The sequence below is a fragment of the Sebastes fasciatus genome, chromosome 23, assembly GCF_043250625.1.
Source record: "Sebastes fasciatus isolate fSebFas1 chromosome 23, fSebFas1.pri, whole genome shotgun sequence".
Taxonomy (NCBI): domain Eukaryota; kingdom Metazoa; phylum Chordata; class Actinopteri; order Perciformes; family Sebastidae; genus Sebastes; species Sebastes fasciatus.
In genome coordinates this window covers 1224132-1244117 of record NC_133817.1, presented here as the reverse complement: position 1 = coordinate 1244117, position 19986 = coordinate 1224132, and the positions used below count along the sequence as shown (strand labels likewise).

Sequence of the window (19986 nt, the reverse complement as noted above, 5' to 3'; positions counted from 1 at the left end):
GGCTGGCCAAAGTGGGCCATCAGGTTTGATTTGGCCGGTTTGATGTTTGCAAATTCTTATTTTTATTTATTAAAGGGACTGTTTGTAACTTTTTAAGAGTATAAATGTACCGGGTCGGGACACACTCACACACCGCGCTCCTTCTCTCTCTCTCTCTCCACCTCTCACGTGCATGCTGCTCACTCCACACTGCAGAAGAGTTAGTTTAGCTCTGAGAATATCTAGTGAATGTTCAGTGGACGTTTGTGCAGAAATAACTGCTGCAGCTCCTCCAGACCAACAGAGGTTTCCCGTGTCTTGTGAAGTGACGGGGCTCTGCAGAGAGAAACGTTATCGTCTCCCCCGTTCCCTCCGGCCGCGGTCGGGAGGCTGAGGCGGGAAAAGCCAACACTAGGATCAGCATTGATTCATGGAGAGACCTTGGTCTGGTCAGCTAACATTACTGCCAAGCAGCTGAAATATAGAGTGATATTGTGCTTTTAGCTGACGTGTGTCTCCTCACTGTGTTGAGCGATGCTCCTTCATGTCTATGCAGAGCGAGCACAAGCGCCAGCAACAGGACGCTGACTTTAGTTGACTTAACGGACACAGGTGAAGCTGTTAACAACACATTTAGGATTCTAACTAACAGTCCCTTTAATCCTGTTCCAGCTTTTTTTTTAATTTAAAAATGTTAAATTTCAAAAGATTGTTTTAATTTCACAGTGACTGTTTTATAATTCTTATTTTTTTTTATCAGTCTTTATCTGCCCATATATTCATCAGTAACACATGCCAGAGACTATGCATTTGGTTGTATATTTGTTCTGAATGTACAAATAACTCACATATTTATATTTTGTCTGTAGTAGTACCATTCATTTCATAATGTCTTGTTTGTTGTTATTTATTATTATTATTATTATTTTATATATTTTTTAATTGGAAGAACATTGCAAGGCATATAAATTACAGAGCAAATAAGTAGTCTAAGTAAGTCTTCTATTCTTCATATTATTATCATTATTATCATTATTATATTATATTAGTCAACTAGTGATGAAAAGTGTTTATAGTGTTTTTCATGATCTACCCATTTTACACAGTATTGTATTCTAATATATTTTAGGACTATTTTTGGCGTTTAATATTAATCTAAGCTTTAACTGTGAAAATGTAATGCATTATAAACCAATTAAAAAATATATTATTATTTTTAAATTTGTTTGTACTTTTACTTTGAAGGCTGGCCAACGACTTCTTCGTGTGTTTAATGTCGGTAGCGGGATAAACTCACTTCCGGCGTGCTGCTGCCCCCTGCAGGAGATCAATACCTTCACACTCTGATAAATCAATGCTCTTCTTTATCTTCATACCTTTCTATTTATCCTACCTAGACAAGGTTTTTCATATTGTACCCTACATTTTGGCAAAAGTATAAAGTGACAATATGATTTATAAATATAAAGTACAAGTACATATTTTCAATATAAAAGTTTAAAGTAGCCTATACTATATTATTTTAATAACTTGTTATACTAAAATAAATGTACTCGCGTGCACTCAATAGCCCCAATGTCCTAGAAATAATATTAAAAAATGTTTAATTATAGGAGCACATGATAATGATCATATATCAATTATCGATACACATCATGCTCATTCTTTTATATATATATAGTATAACAATATATAGTTATAAATTTAAAAATACAATACGTATTTTTAAAAGCTCATAAAGCTCTGATTGGGTTTGGAGACTGATCATTATAGTATATAGTATAACAATAATAATAATATTAAAATATTACATTATTAAGAATAAACACTTTTTGCTCTGTTTAATAATTGGACCACTAACTAATATATATATATATATATATATATATATATATATATGTATATATATACTGTATAGTATAACATATATAATGAACATGATGTTTATCAATAATTGATATAAGATCATTATCATGTGCTATATAATAATAAAATAATAAAATATTACATTATTAAGAATAAACACTTTTTGCTCTGTTTAGTATATATATATATATATATATATTATATATATATATATATATAATATATATATATATATATGAGCATGATGTTTATTGATAATTGATATAAGAGATGGCGTCCTGGTGCCAGTGAATAAGCAGAAAAACAGCCAGACAGAGAGGAGGAGGAGGAAGAAGAGGAGGAGGAGGAGAGGAGGAGAGGAAGAGAGGAGGAGGAAGAAGAGGAGGAGGAGGAGCGAGAAGGAGGAGGAGGAGGAGGAGGAGGAGGAGGAGGAGCGAGAAAGAGGAGGAGGAGGGAGGGAGGAGGAGAGGACGAGGAGGAGGAGGAGGAGGAGGAGGAGGAGGATGAGGAAGAGGAGGAGGAGGAGGAAGAGGAGGAGGAAGAGGAAGAGGAGGAGGAGGAGCAGAGGAGGAGGAGGAGGAAGAGGAAGAGGGAGGGAGGAGGAGGGAGAGGAGGAGAGGAGGAGGAAGAGGAGGAGAGGAGGAGGAGGAGGAGGAGGAGAGGAGGAGGAGGAGGAGGAGGAGGAGGAGGAGAGGAAGAGGAGGAGGAGAGGGAGGGAGGAGGAGAGGAGGAGGAGGAGGAGGAGGAGGAGAGGAAGAGGATGAGGAGAGGGAGGGAGGAGGAGAGGAGGAGAGAAAGAGGATGAGGAGAGGGAGGGAGGAGGAGAGGAGGAGAGAAAGAGGGAGGGAGGAGAAGAGGAGAGGAAGAGGAGGACGGGAGGAGAGTTAGAGGGAGGAGGAGAGGAGGAGAGGAAGAGGAGGAGGAGGAGGAGAGGAAGAGGATGAGGAGAGGGAGGGAGGAGGAGAGGAGGAGAGAAAGAGGGAGGGAGGAGAAGAGGAGAGGAAGAGGAGGACGGGAGGAGAGTTAGAGGGAGGAGGAGAGGAGGAGAGGAAGAGGAGGAGGAGGAGGAGAGGAAGAGGATGAGGATAGGGAGGGAGGAGGAGAGGAGGAGGAAGAGGAGGAAGAGGAGGAGGAGGAAGAGGAGGAAGAGGAGGAGGAGGAGGGAGGAGGAGAAGAGGAGGAGGAGGAGGAGAGGAGGAGGAGGAGGAAGAGGAGAGGAGGAGGAGAGGAGGAGGAGGGAGGAGGAAGAGGAGAGGAGGAGAGAAGGAGGAGGAGGAGGAGGAGGAGGAGGAGAGGAGGATGAAGAGAGGAGGAGGAGGAGGAGGAGGAGGAGGAGGAGGAGGAGGAGGAGAGGGAGGGAGGAGGAGGAGGAGGAGGAGGAGAGGGAGGGAGGAGGAGAGGAGGAGGAGGAGAGAAAGAGGGAGGGAGGAGGAGAAGAGGAGAGGAAGAGGAGGATGGGAGGAGAGGAAGAGGATGAGGATAGGGAGGGAGGAGGAGAGGAGGAGGAGGAGGAGGAAGAGGAGGAGAAGAGGAGGAGGAGGAGGAGAGGAGAGGAGGAGGAGGAGGAGGAGAGGAGGAAGAGGAGGAGGAGGAGAGGAGGAAGAGGAGGAGGAGGAGGAGGAGGAGGAAGAGGAGAGGAGGAGGAGGAGGAGGAGGAAGAGGAGAGGAGGAGGAGGAGGAGGGAGGAGGAGAAGAGGAGGAGGAGGAGGAGGAGAGGAGGAGGAGGAGGAAGAGGAGGAGGAGGAGCAGAGGAGGAGGAGGAGGAAGAGGAAGAGGGAGGGAGGAGGAGGAGAGGAGGAGGAAGAGGAGGAGAGGAGGAGGAGGAGGAGAGAGGAGGAGGAGGAGGAGAGGAGGAGGAGGAGGAGGAGGAGGAGGAGGAGGAGGAGGAGAGGAGGAGGAGGAGAAGAGGAAGAGGAGAGGAGGAGGAGGAGAAGAGGAGGAGGAGAAGAGGAGGAGGAGAAGAGGAAGAGGAGAGGAGGAGGAGGAGAAGAGGAGGAGGAGAAGAGGAAGAGGAAGAGGAGGAGGAGGAGGAAGAGGAAGAGGGAGGGAGGAGGAGAGGAGGAGGAAGAGGAGGAGAGGAGGAGGAGGAGGAGAGAGGAGGAGGAGGAGGAGAGGAGGAGGAGGAGGAGGAGGAGGAGGAGGAGGAGGAGAGGAGGAGGAGGAGAAGAGGAAGAGGAGAGGAGGAGGAGGAGAAGAGGAGGAGGAGAAGAGGAAGAGGAAGAGGAGGAGGAGGAGAGGAGGAGGAGGAGAAGAGGAAGAGGAGAGGAGGAGGAGGAGAAGAGGAAGAGGAGAGGAGGAGGAGGAGAAGAGGAAGAGGAGGAGGATGCAGGCAGCGGAAGGAGGATGAGGATGAATCGCTGCATCATTTCGAGCCTCGCTGGCTGAAGATGAAGATGACTTCCTCCTCTGGTGATGATGCTGATGATGACTCGACGCTTTAAGGATGTTTATTTGTTATTTTATATTTTATATTTTTGTACCTGAGATCTGAAGCAGCGGAGTGAGTCCTCTGAGAGGAGGCGGGGGGGGGTTGTTGTCTCAGCTGTTTCTGAGGAAGAGGAGGAGGAGGAGGAAGAGGAGCGATGGCTGCCGGTGGAGCAGGAGGATGCGGAGACACGGTGGAGCAGTGCCGGGCCGAGGTGGAGCGCCTCACCCGGGAGCTGGCGGAGGCCAACCGGGAGAAGGTCCGGGCGGCGGAGTGCGGGCTGGTGGTGCTGGAGGAGAACCAGAGCCTGAAGCAGCAGTACGCAGACCTGGAGGCCGAGCAGGAGACGATGAGGCTGGAGCTGGAGCAGCTGCAGGAGGTGGGTCCTTACCGGAGGAAGAGAGAACAGAAAGCTTTATTGTCATTGTGCTTTAAAACAAATACTTGACAAGACTAAACGAGGCAGGTAAAACATATAACAGGTTATAAAGCAAATAAAACAGATAAAGTAGATGTAATAAATTAATATAAACAGAAGTGTTACACTAGAAGTATAAAATATAAAAATAGATGTAATGTAAGATATAGAACATGATGTTTATCGATAATTGATATATGATCATTATCATGTGCTATAATAATAATATTAATAATATTATCTGCTCTGTTTAGTGTATATATATATATATATATATACAGTATATATATGAACATGATGTTTATCGATAATTGATATATGATCACTATCATGTGCTCCTATAATAAAAAAAAAGTCTTCTATTAGGAACACACACAGTTATAAAGCAAATAAAACAGGTAAAGTAGATGTAATAAATTAATACAAACAGAAGTGTTACACTAGAAGTATAAAATATAAAGATAGATGTAATGTAAACAGAGGTAATTGTAAAATAGGAGATAGGGTAGATGTAATAAATAAAATGTAAACAAAGGTAGTTGCACTTGAGGTATATATTGCATTAAGGATATATTGCATCACAAATAGGTTCATCCTTTTGTGATGTGTTAGCATCACTTCTATTGCTGATATACCTGCAGCTCTGTGTGCTGCTCTGCAGGCCTGATGCACCTGATGCAGACTACCTGCAGTTACACCTGCTGGACAGACAACAACACACAGCCCCGCCCATTACATGACTACAGTCAGACACCAGAGGTCAGCAACCTGCGTCTCTTCAGCTCCTCTCCAGAGGCTCCCTGGGGATGTTTAAACATGGAAATGAATAACTGTTCTTTTGTTTACATTTTCATTTTTATTTATCATTGTTGTAGGTCTATGGTACGACGGTACATTGAGGAAAAATAATAAATCTGAGATCTAGAGAATAAAGTCATAATATTACGAGAATAAATTCAGAAGTTTAAGAGAAAAAAAGTCGTAATATTATGAAGTAGTAATTTTACATTTAATTTTCTTTTTTTTCTCGTAAAGTGATGACTTTATTCTCGTAATATTCTGACTTTATTGTGTAAATCTCAGATGTTTTTTCCCTCAATGTGGCCCTAATACTCCGTAGTACATTGTCTCTTTGGTCCTCACTGCATTAGACGTATATACTATATACTTAGACTATAAACTGTGTTACCTTCATCACAATGATCACATGTTTTGCGGCTCCAGACAGATAGTAATAGTATGATAGTAAAGGTTGCTGACCACTGGGTTAGGCTACTACATGTTTCATGTCTAGTTTCTACATTAGCCTCATATATATGTACAGTATGTTGTTTGTTTGGATGTACATATTATATGTTCTGTGTTATATTAGAGTTGGGGTTTGACGCTGGAACGACTAGTTGATGAGAGATTTGTTAAGGGAAGAAATACAAATGAATACATACTGCTCCACTGTATGTTCACCAGCTAGTCTCTGAGCAGATAGTGAACAGTATCTCTATAAGAGCAAGTTCTCTGTAAACCACCTGCAGGGAACATGGATGATGAGAGTGGACTTACTGGTTCAAAAACACCAAAACAATGAGCTGAAAGGTGTTAAAAAGCTCAGAGCTGGTGATGATTCTCTGTGGGTTCGTCACTAATGACATTACACATTGCACATGGTCATTTGATCCATTGTTCACATAAAACTATTGATTAGTGCAGCCTTAAGCATCAGACGTGTTTTACAGAGGCACATTGCATGCATGCTGTTCTCAAATGCAAAATCTAAGCCACTGAATCTCCCACCTGTCACCACTTTTCAGGGCTCTGAGATTGACTCTTGAATTGGATTGAAGCTTCACATTCAGCAGCTGGGGAAAAAGTTGAAATTGGGTTTTTATTTTAGAAACAAAGTCTTGCTTTTCCTTCGAGGTGAAAAAGAGGCTTGTCTCTGCCAGCTTTATGTCTGTGCTGGACTACGGCGATGTTATATACATGCACGCATCTTCTTCTTCTGTCTACCACAGAGCACTGAGATTTATTAAGAACTTTAAAGCCCTTACTGCTCTTTGTATGCTCGGGTAGGATGGTCTGCCTCGTCCACCCGTAGACTGAACCACTGGCGTGTTCTTATTTATGAGGCTATTCTTGGTCTGCTTCCATCTTATCTATACGGACCTACAACCTTCACAAAAGTACGGGAAGGTACCGTCTTCGCTCCCAGGACTTAATCCTACTAACTGTCCCCAAAGTCCGTACTGAACTTGGAAAAAGGGGCGTTCCAGTCTGCTGCTCCGTCTTCTGGGAATCAGCTACAAAATGACCTGAAACTTGGAGAGCTGGTGTCACTGAATGTCTGTAAAGTGCTTCTAAAAGATCTGGAAACAAGCACATCTGGCTGCAGATGTTTTGAATGCTGATGAATGTTTCTTGATACCTTATGATTCTGTAATTTGCTCTTTGTCTTCGTTATGTTTGTTTTATGTCTGCAACCGTGTAACTATGCTGCTGGCCAGGACACTCTTGGAGGAGAGATTTTTAATCTCAATGAGTCTTTACTCCTGGTTAAATAAAGGTTAATAAATAAATAGAAACGGTTCAAAGGACCATAAGGACATTTTGCAACCAGCTGCTTGTTGTGTTTGGACAGTTTGTAGTATTTTTGTAGCTAGTTTATGACACATATGATACGTGCTAGAGCACTTTAGAGGTAGAGAAACTCCTGATTCTTGTTACAAGCAACCCTCCATGCACCACATACGTACATATGGCACGATATCTGATGACGTTGTTTATGTAATTCTGCACTATATTCTGTTTACCTCTGGCCTCAGGAGGTGAATTATCTCCACTGAGTTTGATAATCAATCAGGGCTAATAGGCTGCGTCAGCCTCACTAGTGATCAACTCATTTTTCTGATCGATACGCATCAGAGAACAGTATTTCCCAGCATGTAGGCATGCACGGCAACACTAATTCACCAGTTTGTTGGCTATGATACAGACCGAGGTTGCAGTTACATCCTGAAGGTCTGTGTGTGTGTGTGTGTGTGTGTGTGTGTGTGTGTGTGTGTGTGTGTGTGTGTGTGTGTGTGTAGCAGGCAGCAGTACCAGTACATACAGTATGTGTCAACAGTAGGGCGTCCCGAATACCATTTTTTAGGCTTCGAAGCTTTGGTGAGGAATATTCGAAGGTATTCGAAGCTTCGCGGTGCAGTGCAGCAGGCTGACATGTTCTTCTGTCTGTCACCATGTCCACCGTTTCATTGCACGTAACCAATAATATCTCATGTTTAATATGAATAATGAATATTGTTGTGGGATTATTCCATGGTCGATTACCATGGCAACGGTCGTTGCTTCGAAGCTCCCCAGTATCGAAGCATTCGTGTCAGCCCTATAGTCAACAGTATTTCATTTAAACACAGTCAAGTCCACCGTGGACACTTTGTTATGGACAGCAGTGGTCTGGAGGAGTAAATGGCAGCCAGGGAAATGAAGCTTGAACACACTGATTGTTGGAAGCTTCCCAGTGCAGTCACGGTGCTGCATGGCTGGCTGCTGGCAGCTCAGATGGAGAAGCTTCTGGTTCAGTGATCTACATAATGAATTCTGATTTATCACAGCTCAGGTTTTATGTTTGTAGGTATGGCCTAAGGTGACCTAAAGGTTAGTTAGATAGTTACTGTTGTTGTTGTTGTTGTTGTTGTTGTTGTTGTTGTTGTTGTGTCAGCATGTAACGAGCAGAAAATGACACGTGTTGCTGGACATTCGTAGGAAAACGAATGAAAAATGAGGAATACGAACCGTTGTACGACGTTGCTAGAACATCCAGGAAGGATGTCCTGCTGGTAACGTCCTGGACATTGGCACAACTTTCATTTTGGTATTATTTTTGAACCATAACGGGACGTCTCGATTGGACATTCAAACAATCGTCATTCGTCATCTCAATGTTTGCTGGGATCTATAACATAAAAGCCACATTGCTGCTGGTTCAGACGAAGTGCAGCACCAGAACCTTGTATTTCATGAACAGTCTGTCTGGATGTAAGGCCACAGAGTGCAAATCTGAAGTTATATAAACAGTTTCTTCTATAAATGATTCACTTCAACGCTGAAGGGTGCGCTGGACAGAAACATTACTTTTTCATTGCCATGCAAGCAGCTCAAGCACCAATATCATTTACTGTCTGTGTCTCTATTCTGTCATTCACTTTGTGAAATGTGCCATGGTGGAGTTTTTGCCGTCTCATGAGTGTATATGAGACTCTTTCTGTGCAGTCTCTGTTTACGGTCATTCTCTGTGAAAGAGAGCGGCTAACTGAGGGTTGGCAGTAGAAATGTCTTTGTTAGATGTGTGTTACTGAAAAGAAGACGAGCCTTTTCAAAAGCTTCCTTCATGTTGTCTTCACTCTCAACAATCTCTTGAAAACACAAGCAGCCCGAGCACAAGATGCATCGATTAAATACCGTTTTAGATTGGTGCAACTTTATTATATGTAGGATTTGAAAATGTTGGCAATGCATAGGCTGCACCAATTCCCATGAACCGGTAACGTTAAGTAACATTACTGGCAGCGACCGAATGTGTGTAAGATTCTGTTTGAAACAGCTGAAGTTTTCATTGAGGAATTAACAGTGCGTTCTTAAAGTACGAGCTATTTCCTTACCGTTGGTGGAGCGTTAGGTTGTATTCTGCTGAGTGCTGCAGGGATGACGTCATTTTTGTCGGCCAACCAGGAAGTTAGCGTCGCCCTGGTTCCCTCGACAAAAAGCCAACGGGATGTTTCCGTTGGGGTTTTGGACTATTGCAGAAAATAAGCTCTGTGGCAAAAACACGTTTACGATACTGACACGCTTTGTTCTGCAAGATAATCTTCATAAATGAACACCGTCTTTATGATTTTTCAAGCGTGAATGCAATCACCAGAATCGCATGACTTCACGTCACCACGATGAGTTTCTGTGTTCGGCATGATGACGTTTAATATCCCAGACAACCTTAGCTACTTGTTAGCAACCGCCTTTTTTAAGACACATAAAAGCTTCAAGATTCACGAGTGGGGATAGTTACTGACGTATTTTATATTGTAGAACAAAACGTTAAAATGTCTTCAGCTTGTGTTAACCACAGACCTTACTTCAGGCATCTAACTAAAAACACTTTAAAAAAACCCTGTTGACTTCCAGACGAGGGAACCAGAGGTGCTAAAATGCTAAAATGCTGACTCATTTACGGGTTTCAAGACTCATTCCAAGATTCATCAGGACAATTTTAAGACATCTAAAAACAAAAGGCAGTAAAGAAGGTCGTATGATGTCACCCTCAGCCTTCATGTCATTCAGTAGTTGTCATGTGCATTAGCTAATTGGGCGCCACGGACCGGCCGGTTTAATGTAATAATCGTTGGCTTGGCAGCGGGAGGAAGCCTCAGACGCTAGCCACAGCTTGCTACTAATTAGCTCAACAGGAGTCCATCACATTGATTTGTACAGCGAGTCTCTCGTCTCCACTCGGTGCTGGTTGTAATCGGGCTCGGTGCCGGCTCAGGTGTCCTACAGATAGGAGCTACAAATGATGACGCAGTGTCAGATGGATTTAAGCATCTTTGGATTTTTGTTCCCACCCTTTTAGATTCCTGTAGCTCCTCATCGCCTTTTATTTATTTTTTTAGGTGAATTTGAGATGTACAAGCTTTGAAGCTGAAACTGTATGAATATGCAAATGTGTGCCTTCACAGTTGAGATTAAGTGAGGTTCTACTGGTGGATCCAATGAGTCCACCTGTATTCATGTGTGATGATGTTAGTCCCCATAGGAGACATTTCAGTGACCTCCCTGTATAAAATGACCTGTGGTGACCTCTAGTATAATCACATCCTCATGAAACTTTACAGCCACAAACTAGAGACCTAGAGCATTCAGAGGATGGATGGATCAGACTAGAGACCTAGAGCATTCAGAGGATGGATGGATCAAACTAGAGACCTAGAGCATTCAGAGGATGGATGGATCAGACTAGAGACCTAGAGCATTCAGAGGATGGATGGATCAAACTAGAGACCTAGAGCATTCAGAGGATGGATGGATCAGACTAGAGACCTAGAGCATTCAGAGGATGGATGGATCAGACTAGAGACCTAGAGCATTCAGAGGATGGATGGATCAGACTAGAGACCTAGAGCATTCAGAGGATGGATGGATCAAACTAGAGACCTAGAGCATTCAGAGGACGGATGGATCAGACTAGAGACCTAGAGCATTCAGAGGATGGATGGATCAAACTAGAGACCTAGAGCATTCAGAGGACGGATGGATCAGACTAGAGACCTAGAGCATTCAGAGGACGGATGGATCAGACTAGAGACCTAGAGCATTCAGAGGATGGATGGATCAAACTAGAGACCTAGAGCATTCAGAGGATGGATGGATCAGACTAGAGACCTAGAGCATTCAGAGGACGGATGGATCAGACTAGAGACCTAGAGCATTCAGAGGACGGATGGATCAGACTAGAGACCTAGAGCATTCAGAGGATGGATGGATCAAACTAGAGACCTAGAGCATTCAGAGGATGGATGGATCAGACTAGAGACCTAGAGCATTCAGAGGATGGATGGATCAAACTAGAGACCTAGAGCATTCAGAGGATGGATGGATCAGACTAGAGACCTAGAGCATTCAGAGGATGGATGGATCAAACTAGAGACCTAGAGCATTCAGAGGATGGAGATCATTAGTGATATGAGTCAGTGCTGTGTTTCTGAAGTAATGGTAATGTATTTATCTTTGGCCACAGTTAGAGCTCATGGCCACACGATTCACAGAAAGGTAGTGTGTGGTTCCCATCAGAGCAGCATTGCGAGGAAGGGGGGGTGCATTTGTGGGTGTGACGAGTGGAGCGCTGATGAAAAATGTATCGTGCATCCGTCGAGGCTAAAAACAGAAGGGGACCGAGTGACCCTCTGTTACTCCTCCGTGTGACTTCACACAGCCAGCGGGACGCCTCTCTCTCCTCGTGTTGACGTGTGACGCCCAATCACCTCCTGCCTCGCTCACTGGGGTTTAGGATGTATCCTGCTGCTTCCTCTGTCGATACCGGGGAAGAAAAACAGACACGGGAAAGTAATCCTGAGTCGAGGAGAAGTTTAATAAGATTGTTGAAACTGTTTGTTTTGTAGTGTGTTATATAAGTTGTACCAGATGTAGTTCCTGTAGTGGGCCTCAGACAAACCCTGGATCTGTGGTCTCGCCTCTCTCCTCTCTCCTCGGCTCTCTGGTAGCCTAGTTATGGATGTGACACAACCTCATGCTCAGAAGCACTTAGGAGCAGACTGGATGTCTGAAAGATGCATGTACACACATAAAGAGCAGAGCAGACGTGGCAAATTATTCATTAAGTATGAGGTCATGATGATTTCTTTATGATTCCTGAACACAAAGCTCAGTTTTTTTTCGATGTTTGTTTCGTTTTTTTTTAAAGAAGCGTTGAACACGAGATGAACTTGAATGGACTGATGAGTCAGTGAATTACAAGCTTTTAGGTTTTGTTGATCACCAGTGATTGGATGATGGGTTGGTGACGTCTCTCCCTCCATCAGATGATGCTGGATGTGCAGTTGCAACAGTTATTTGTCCATTTTACAACAACTTGTGTCTTACTTGTGTAGTTTTGGTCAGACTAATCGTTGCAGCTGTAATTTAATTACCTTAGGCATCCATGTGTTTGGATAACAGAGCTCTCACAAAGTCTGAGTTTGTGATGTTAAAGTGGAAACTAGTAACTGTAGAGGTAGTCATATAGGAGGTGGTGTTGTGAACAATAGAGGGATGAAAAGATTGGATGGAAGTAAAACGAAGGACCTGTGCCAAGGGAGTATGAGGTAATATCAAATGTAATTATGTCCTCTATCTGTTCCCCTCCCCCTCTCCTTCTCCTTTTACTCCCTCCATCCCTTCTGCTCTCCCTTGCAAGCTCTCTTGTTCCCGTCTCTCCTTTATTATTCCTGAATTCAACAGAATGTGAAGGGAGGGAAGCTGTTTACTTCTGGAAACAACAGCGGTGAAACAGGGATGATGGAGATAGAGAGGAGAGAGATGGATAGTCCCACTCTTCCCATAAAGTAGTGACTTAAAGGACCACGTCACTAGTCTTCAGGCAAATGCTCCGTTATTGACCTGTCGACTGGTTCTGTCTCCATATGGGGGGGTCAGATCATTTAATCTCATTTGAATGTTGGCTGGAAGAGTTGAGTTGTATCAACTATTTTGAAAAGTTGAGATACAACAGATGTCAAGTACTAGTCTGCAGAGAAAACTGAATTTGAATGATATTTATGTTCATTCTTTAAAGGTCCCATATTGCAAAAAGCAAGATTTTCATGTCTTTTATATTATAAAGCAGGTTTAAGTGCTTTATAAATACTGTGAAAGTATCGAAGCGCTCAATATACGGAGAAATACACACAACCCGTATTCAGAAACTGCGCATTTGAAACAAGCCTTTAGGATTTCTGTCCATTTGTGATGTCACAAATATACAATATTTAACCCATTACACGGTTTTAAACGTAAACATTCTAAATGTGTCCCAGTTTATTCCTGTAGCAGTGGATGTAACTAACATCAGCTGACAGGAAGTACACATGGATCCAAACTGTTGCCTAGCAACGCAATTCTGTTGCAAATCCGTTGAAATGCACTAAAACGGAGCGTTTCAGACAGAGGGTAAATACAGGTATATTCAGACAGACAGTATCAGGAAAATTATGTGTTTTTTTTAACATTGCAGCATGTAAACATGTTCTAGTAGAAACACAAAATACAAGTATGAACCTGAAAATGAGCTGACATGGGACCTTTAACTTTAGCAGAGCTTTTCAACACGTGACGTTACACGTGGGGTCGGCCCGTAGGGTGGCGGCTCCATGGGCCAAGGCCTGGCCACCGGACGCTCGCCAGTAAGCTCCCCTCCCGGGTCTGGCTCCAGGAGGGGGCCCCCGGTCTGCATTGTCCGGGCGAGGTTGCTCCAGTCCGTGAAGTCCGATTCATTGAGGTCTATGAATCGCTCTTGGTCTGGCCCCTCCCCTGAGACCACTTTGCCTTGGGAGACCCCTACCAGGAGCTAATGCCCCCGACAACACAGCGCCCAGGATCACTGGGGAACACAAACCCCTCCACCACGTTAAGGTGGCGATTTAATCGGAGGGGAAAGGGTTCCAGCTGAGGTGGTTCGGGCATCTGATCAGGACGCCTCCTGGACGCCGCCCTTTGGAGTTTTTTTTTCGAAACCGTTTTTTATGTGAAGCCAGTGATGGAGGTTCCTGTGTGCAGGTGTCTTCAGATGTCAGGAAGAGGTTCTAAAGGTCGGGGAACGCCTGCTGTTTACATCAGACTCCCTGCAGGGAGGGAAGGCTTTAAATAATAATGTGCGTACGTGCATGTGTGTGTGTGTGTGTGTGTGTGTGTGTGTGTGTGTCTGACCCTAGCTGGGTGAGTAAATGCAGATGGGCTGCCAGTATTGTGAATCAAGGTCAGTTCACTGCCAATGATACTGCAATAGATGCAAGAGAAACACGCACACACGCAGTGAGGTCAGCTGCCAGGCAGTGGTATATTTAGCATGTGGTGACTATCGATCCGACCAGACGTCATGGTGGGAGGTTCACAGAGAAATGACACAGCAGACTGCCGGCCGAAACACCTCCAACACATCAGTGTCAACGTTTAGGCTTTGTAACTGGAGTCTGGAACTGGACCGTTTCATTCCTCCGTATCTATATCTATCACAAGGTTTCAAGTCTTTCCTCGCAGTCGAATGTTTGGGATGTGTGTCACACCTTTTGTCTGCCTCTCAAGTGTGTCTGCAGGATGATGACATCATCCCTCACCTTAGAGAATAGAGGCGTGAACAACGACAGAAGGAGGGGAATGGTGAGGATGTGAATGAGATAACTGGGAGGATGGGGCTAGAAAATACCAGCTCCCTTTGTCTGACTCTGGGTCAGACTGTGTGACTCAAATTACACAGAATCCATCCAAATGAAGGGCTGCGTCATGCTACTCGGTGTCACACTGCGGGTCCAAGATTGGAACAGATGAACATTATGTGAACCAAACAAGTAAAGCATTATCTCTCATCGGAAAACAAAACACTTTCTTAATGCAACAGCAGGTATCCCTTTTCTCTGTTTTAAAAACCAGCTATAGCTTTTAGTTGCTGCACAATGAACCCACTCTGATGTCTTAGCTGCTCCCACAGCGTCACTCAGACGGGGACAGTTTTATGGGACAATCTTCAGTCAGGCTGCATTAGTATGCTGACGGAGCAACGGAAGACAACGGGGAGACAGACAGAGATGAGAATGATAGACGGTGTGAAGGGAGGAGGTGAAGTATAGTGTGGTAAAGACTTTGGGAGATGGGAGAAAGGCCAGTGTGTCCTGCCACTGCTTCTCTGTCCCTGTCCTCTCTGTTCCCTCGTCTCTTTTGGTCTGAGACAGGATGAAGTCAGAGTTGGCAGTGAGGCACTGTGTCAGCTATGTAGGACGCTGTTCTCAGAGCCACAGTGGAAGCAGATTCACACATTGCTACGAGGCTGTTCAACCCTCCTAGAGATCACCTCCAACTTTTTATCAGAGAAGATAAATGTGCTCGTTTCACTCTTGACCCAAATGCAGGCCGGAATTAAGCAGGTCCGTTTATCATTTATCATTCTAAGCATCGTTTGACAGTTGACTTTAACAACATTCAGCAACATGTGTCTGTGTGTGTTTGTGTCTGCTCGTCAGGTCTTATCAAAAAACGTGTCCATTGCTATCTAGCTCAATTTCAGGAGCGGAGCAGCTTTGTGGCAGACGCACACCATCACAGGTCAACACTGTAAACAAGTAAGCGCTCTACAGATATTAAGCATCATCGAGTTGTTACGAGTTTATTAACCGGTGGGAAAATGTCCTCAGCCTGGCATCCCTAGATTGGATTGGATAGTATAAAAACTACGGTGACCAGACGTCCGGGTTTGTCCCGGTTTCATGTTACAAATACAACAAATGAAACAATGAAACAGGCTAACGACTAATGATACCAGGATTATATTTATAAAGCACATGCTGTGGTATCTTCTTCTTTACTGTGATGTACTCTGCCGGTCGTATTTCACTCTGATGACATGTCGCAGCCTGAGGTTATTGTTGTGGACATTGAACGGATGTCGTTATGTTCTGCGTGTTGTGTCAAAGTAATGGCTTGTTTGGCAGAACCATCGGCCATGAACAGATCGGTCACACACATCCAGTGACTCCTCTCCAGCGTTTATTAGCTGTGGGATGCTGCAGAGGCGGTTCATCACGGCTATATTTCGTCCCTGACATGGTGCGCTAGCGCTTCATCTCCTGCTGTGGTTTAAAAACGTCTCCAGATGGATGCTGATGGTGCCTTCAGATGGGATCTTTATTACAATCACAGGCTGACAACGTAGAGCTGAAAGACAACAGAACAGAACAGACAAATGAGACCGTTTCATCCTGTCATTGCCTGCAATGTTATCGAGCTCCTTGTTGTTTCTCCTTGTTTGAAACTGCAGCTCATCACGTTTCAGATGACACAGTTTTGAACGCAAAAATCTTTGTGGTTTGTGCAGCTAAGAGCATCCATATGCATGTACTTAAAGTCACTATGTGGATAGTTTTTATGGGATTACAACTTCTTTCAAATATTCCTTATTTTGGGGTTCCTACTAAAACATGTTTACTTCCTTTTATGTTAAAAAAAGGAGCGTAACTTTTCTCCTCCCGGCTGTGCTGCAGCACCTCGTTTCACCCTCTGTCTGAAACGCCCCGTTTGACCTTTGGACAGGTCAGGTACGGCGCGTCAGTTTCCACTCGTTACATGCATTATGTCTTTTAAATATGTAAGTTATGTAAGTCATGTTATAGAAAGGTCAAATAAGTCAACGTTGACTTGGTTTCACACGGGACACGAACAGCGGCCTCGGGGGTAAAAGTTGGACCCAACCGTCCAACCGGACAGACTCTCTCAGTCTTTATACAACGTCAGCTGACCGTCTAATATTAACACGGATGGGTTTGAAAGCCCGGTGTGTCTCATACAGACACGGTGCGTTGGTATCAGATGCAGAGAGGCGCTGACCAAACGTCCCTATTTGATGAGTTGGGACAGAAACATACGCCACCAGTGTTACCAGCACATGGTTACACATCCATTCACCTGATTATGGTTCCTAATTATGAACATGATTTGCAGGAGACCACTTTATTAGTTTGTGTGTGTAAAAGGCTCATTAATCTCCTGTGTGCAGTCTGAAACGCATCACCGGTCTCAGCGAGCAGACGGACGGAGATCAGCCCTGGGTGTTCAGGTCCCAGCTGACTGAGATAAACTGTACTTAACACTCTGCTCCTGTGGGACGGTGCACGGGGAACGTTTCGCCTGTGCTCAGTGATTCTTGCAGTCGTGCCTATAAACAAAATCACACACCGGCTGAACTTTTTCTCTGAGCCTCTGACTTAAAGGGGAGAGAGAGACTTTCCCACATATTCGCTCCCTCCCTCTCTCTACACTTTGAGCTCAGCCTAGCATAGCGTGGGCGCTCATTGATTTTCAGTTCAATATATTTCTCCTCCCATCAGTGTTCAGTGGAGCAGAGGGGTCGGTCGGCTGCAGTTCGGTGATCACGAGGCCGCTGACGCTGCCTCACCTCTTCTTACACGACGGACCTCAGCGTCCCGTCACTCTTATAGAGCTGCGTCTTCAGCTGTCACTAACAATGAACTCTGCACATTTTCCAAGTTGGTGATTCTGTAAGCGTTTGTGCCGTGGACGCAGGAGAGGTGCTTTGAAACCTTTCTCCATGTTATACATTTAGCTGAGATTAAAGGGGAACTACAACCATTTTCAAAATTCATACATGTTATTCCGATGGTCTAAGACAGGGATGCACCGATACCACTTTTATTCAGACCGAGTACAAGTACTTACATTTGGGTACTCGCCGATACCGAGTACCGATATGAGTACTTCTTCGAGTACGACACACGGCAGGCCGGGGAGTCCCGCGTATGAGGCGGTGCGCTGCGACCGGCTCTAGGTCGGCTTGGAAAGGCTCGGTGCGAAGGTGCTTCCCGGGGGCCGTGGACAAAGTGTCACCGCGTCGTGCCCCCAGGGCGGAGCTCAGCCCACGTAAAAGGCACCAGGGGTCTGTGGCGATGTCTGCAACCCACCCGACCCATCTTGAAACATGGACCAAGGAGTCTAACGCACTCGCGAGTCAGAGGGTGCAAGCGAAACCCTGTGGCGCAATGAAAGTGAGGGTCGGCGCGTGCTGGCTAAGGTGGGATCCCGGCCCAGCGGGGTCAGGCGCACCACCGGCCCGTCTCGCCCGCACCGTCGGGGAGGTGGCGCTTGAGCGTGTGCGATAGGACCCAAAAGATGGTGACGAGAGGTTAACGTCACGCTGCCATAAAGTGGTATCGGTGCCGTTGTATCAGATCCGTTTTTGCGAGTACGAATACATGAGCACAGTATCGGACCCGATACCCGATACTGGTATCGGTATCGGTGCATCCCTACTCATAAAAATACTAGCAAACATGGACAGCTCTCCCAAATCCAAAAACTAGAGTGCTACAACTCAAACTTGTGATGTCACGGGGTATAAGACATTCATTGGACAATTTTTCCAAAATGTAGTCCAACATATTTGGTATCTTTATTTGGAAACTTAAAATTCAAAATAAAGTTTTATGTTCTAAGTGACAGCAAGTGGATTAGTCACAATGAGATTTAGTAATTAATTATCTTTTCAACTGATCATATCAGTGATTGATCCAGTACCACATTTAAGCTCCACAAATACAAAGTTGCCTGAGTATCATTTAGTATCAGTATTCCATAACACATCCTTTCTTTGTTCCAGGCATTTGGCCAGGCCTACTCCACCCAGCGTAAGGTGGCAGCAGACGGAGAAACCAACGAGGAGATGCTGCTGCAGGAGTCTGCCTCCAAGGAGGCCTACTACATGGGACGCCTCCTGGAGCTCCAGTCGGCGCTGAAGCACAGCCGGGCCACCGCCTCCAACGCTCAGGCCGACAACGAGCACCTGAGCACGGTGCTGCAGGAGCTGAGGGAGGTACAGTACGGTGCTTCATATCAGCCAAGAGCTGCAGCTGGGTGCTCCTTTAAAGCAGGGCGCCTTCTTGTACAACATTTAGGCCCAGTTCCAATCCGTTCCCCTCCACCCTCCACCTCACACTGCACCCTCCCACTCGTATATATATATATACAGTATATATACAATTAACAAAGTAATGAACATGTCTACTGTTTTCTAGACTAGATAAGGTGTATTTGATCTTAAATACAATCTATTTACTTCATGTTGTTGATGTCTGTATGACCATAAAGTAGAATGAATTAAATGTCAGTTTGATCAGTTTACAGTAAATGTTTGTACCGGTAGTTGCACGGAACTGACTTTGGATCACTAAACGGCGTTGCACGTTGTCAGTGAGGGCGGCTGGTTAAGTCGTCATCGATGCAGCTCGCTGTTGGAGGGTTTTATAACCCACTTCCTCTCCCCAGTGATTGGTTTGGGATGGCACTTAACATGGCGGAGCCTCCACGCAAACGGAGTGGACGTAGGTAGAGAGAGGGTGGATTGGAATTGGGCCTTAGACGTTTAAAAGAGCAGGCCAACATTTTGTCAAATATAATTTTATGACATTTTTCCCACAGTCAGATAACAAGAATATATATATATAACCTATCATAACAAGAGCTTTGTCATGGGAAACAAACAGGAGATGGTAAAGAGGAACTCGGTTTTAGCTGACCACATGGAAGAGCATCACAGTTAGTCTTTCCATCGTCTCTCTCTCTTTCAAAAAATTGTGTCGCTTCCATGCTGGTTCCAGTGATTCTTTCGGGTTATCTGCATCATAAACAGCATGCAGCTCCAGCTCTGTTTTCCTGAACTGTCTCAGCAGAGTAACGAGATGTTGGAGCTGCAACGCAGCCGGATGCGAGAGGAGATCAGGGAGTACAAGTTCCGGGAGACGCGGCTGCTCCAGGACTACACCGAGCTGGAGGAGGAGAACATCTCTCTGCAGAAACTGGTGTCGACACTCAAACAGAATCAGGTGCAGATGATTCACACACACACACACACACACACACACACACACACACACACACACACAGACGTACACATTACATTACGGCCCTGCAACAGAGGCTGCAGCAGAAGAAACGAAATGCATGTGAAGAATTTCATCTTTAGTTTTTCCAATGT

The 19986-nt window shown here is 44.8% G+C and overlaps 1 protein-coding gene across 8 annotated transcripts in view; it reads left to right on the top strand.

Annotated features, from left to right (window-relative positions):
* Positions 1-4141: 4141 nt before the first annotated feature.
* LOC141761904 (protein bicaudal D homolog 1-like) overlaps positions 4142-19986 on the top strand; it is a 39911-nt gene continuing 24066 nt past the window's right edge. For 3 of the 8 annotated variants that reach the window (XM_074625573.1, XM_074625572.1, XM_074625571.1), the window contains exons 1-3: positions 4145-4649; positions 18613-18825; positions 19679-19834. In XM_074625573.1, coding sequence (XP_074481674.1) covers positions 4428-4649; positions 18613-18825; positions 19679-19834 — 591 coding nt within the window. In that variant the 5' untranslated portion in view covers positions 4145-4427. Of the gene's footprint in view, positions 4650-18612; positions 18826-19678; positions 19835-19986 lie in introns of all 8 variants that reach the window. The other 5 variants (XM_074625568.1, XM_074625569.1, XM_074625570.1 and 2 more) reach the window with 5 other exon arrangements.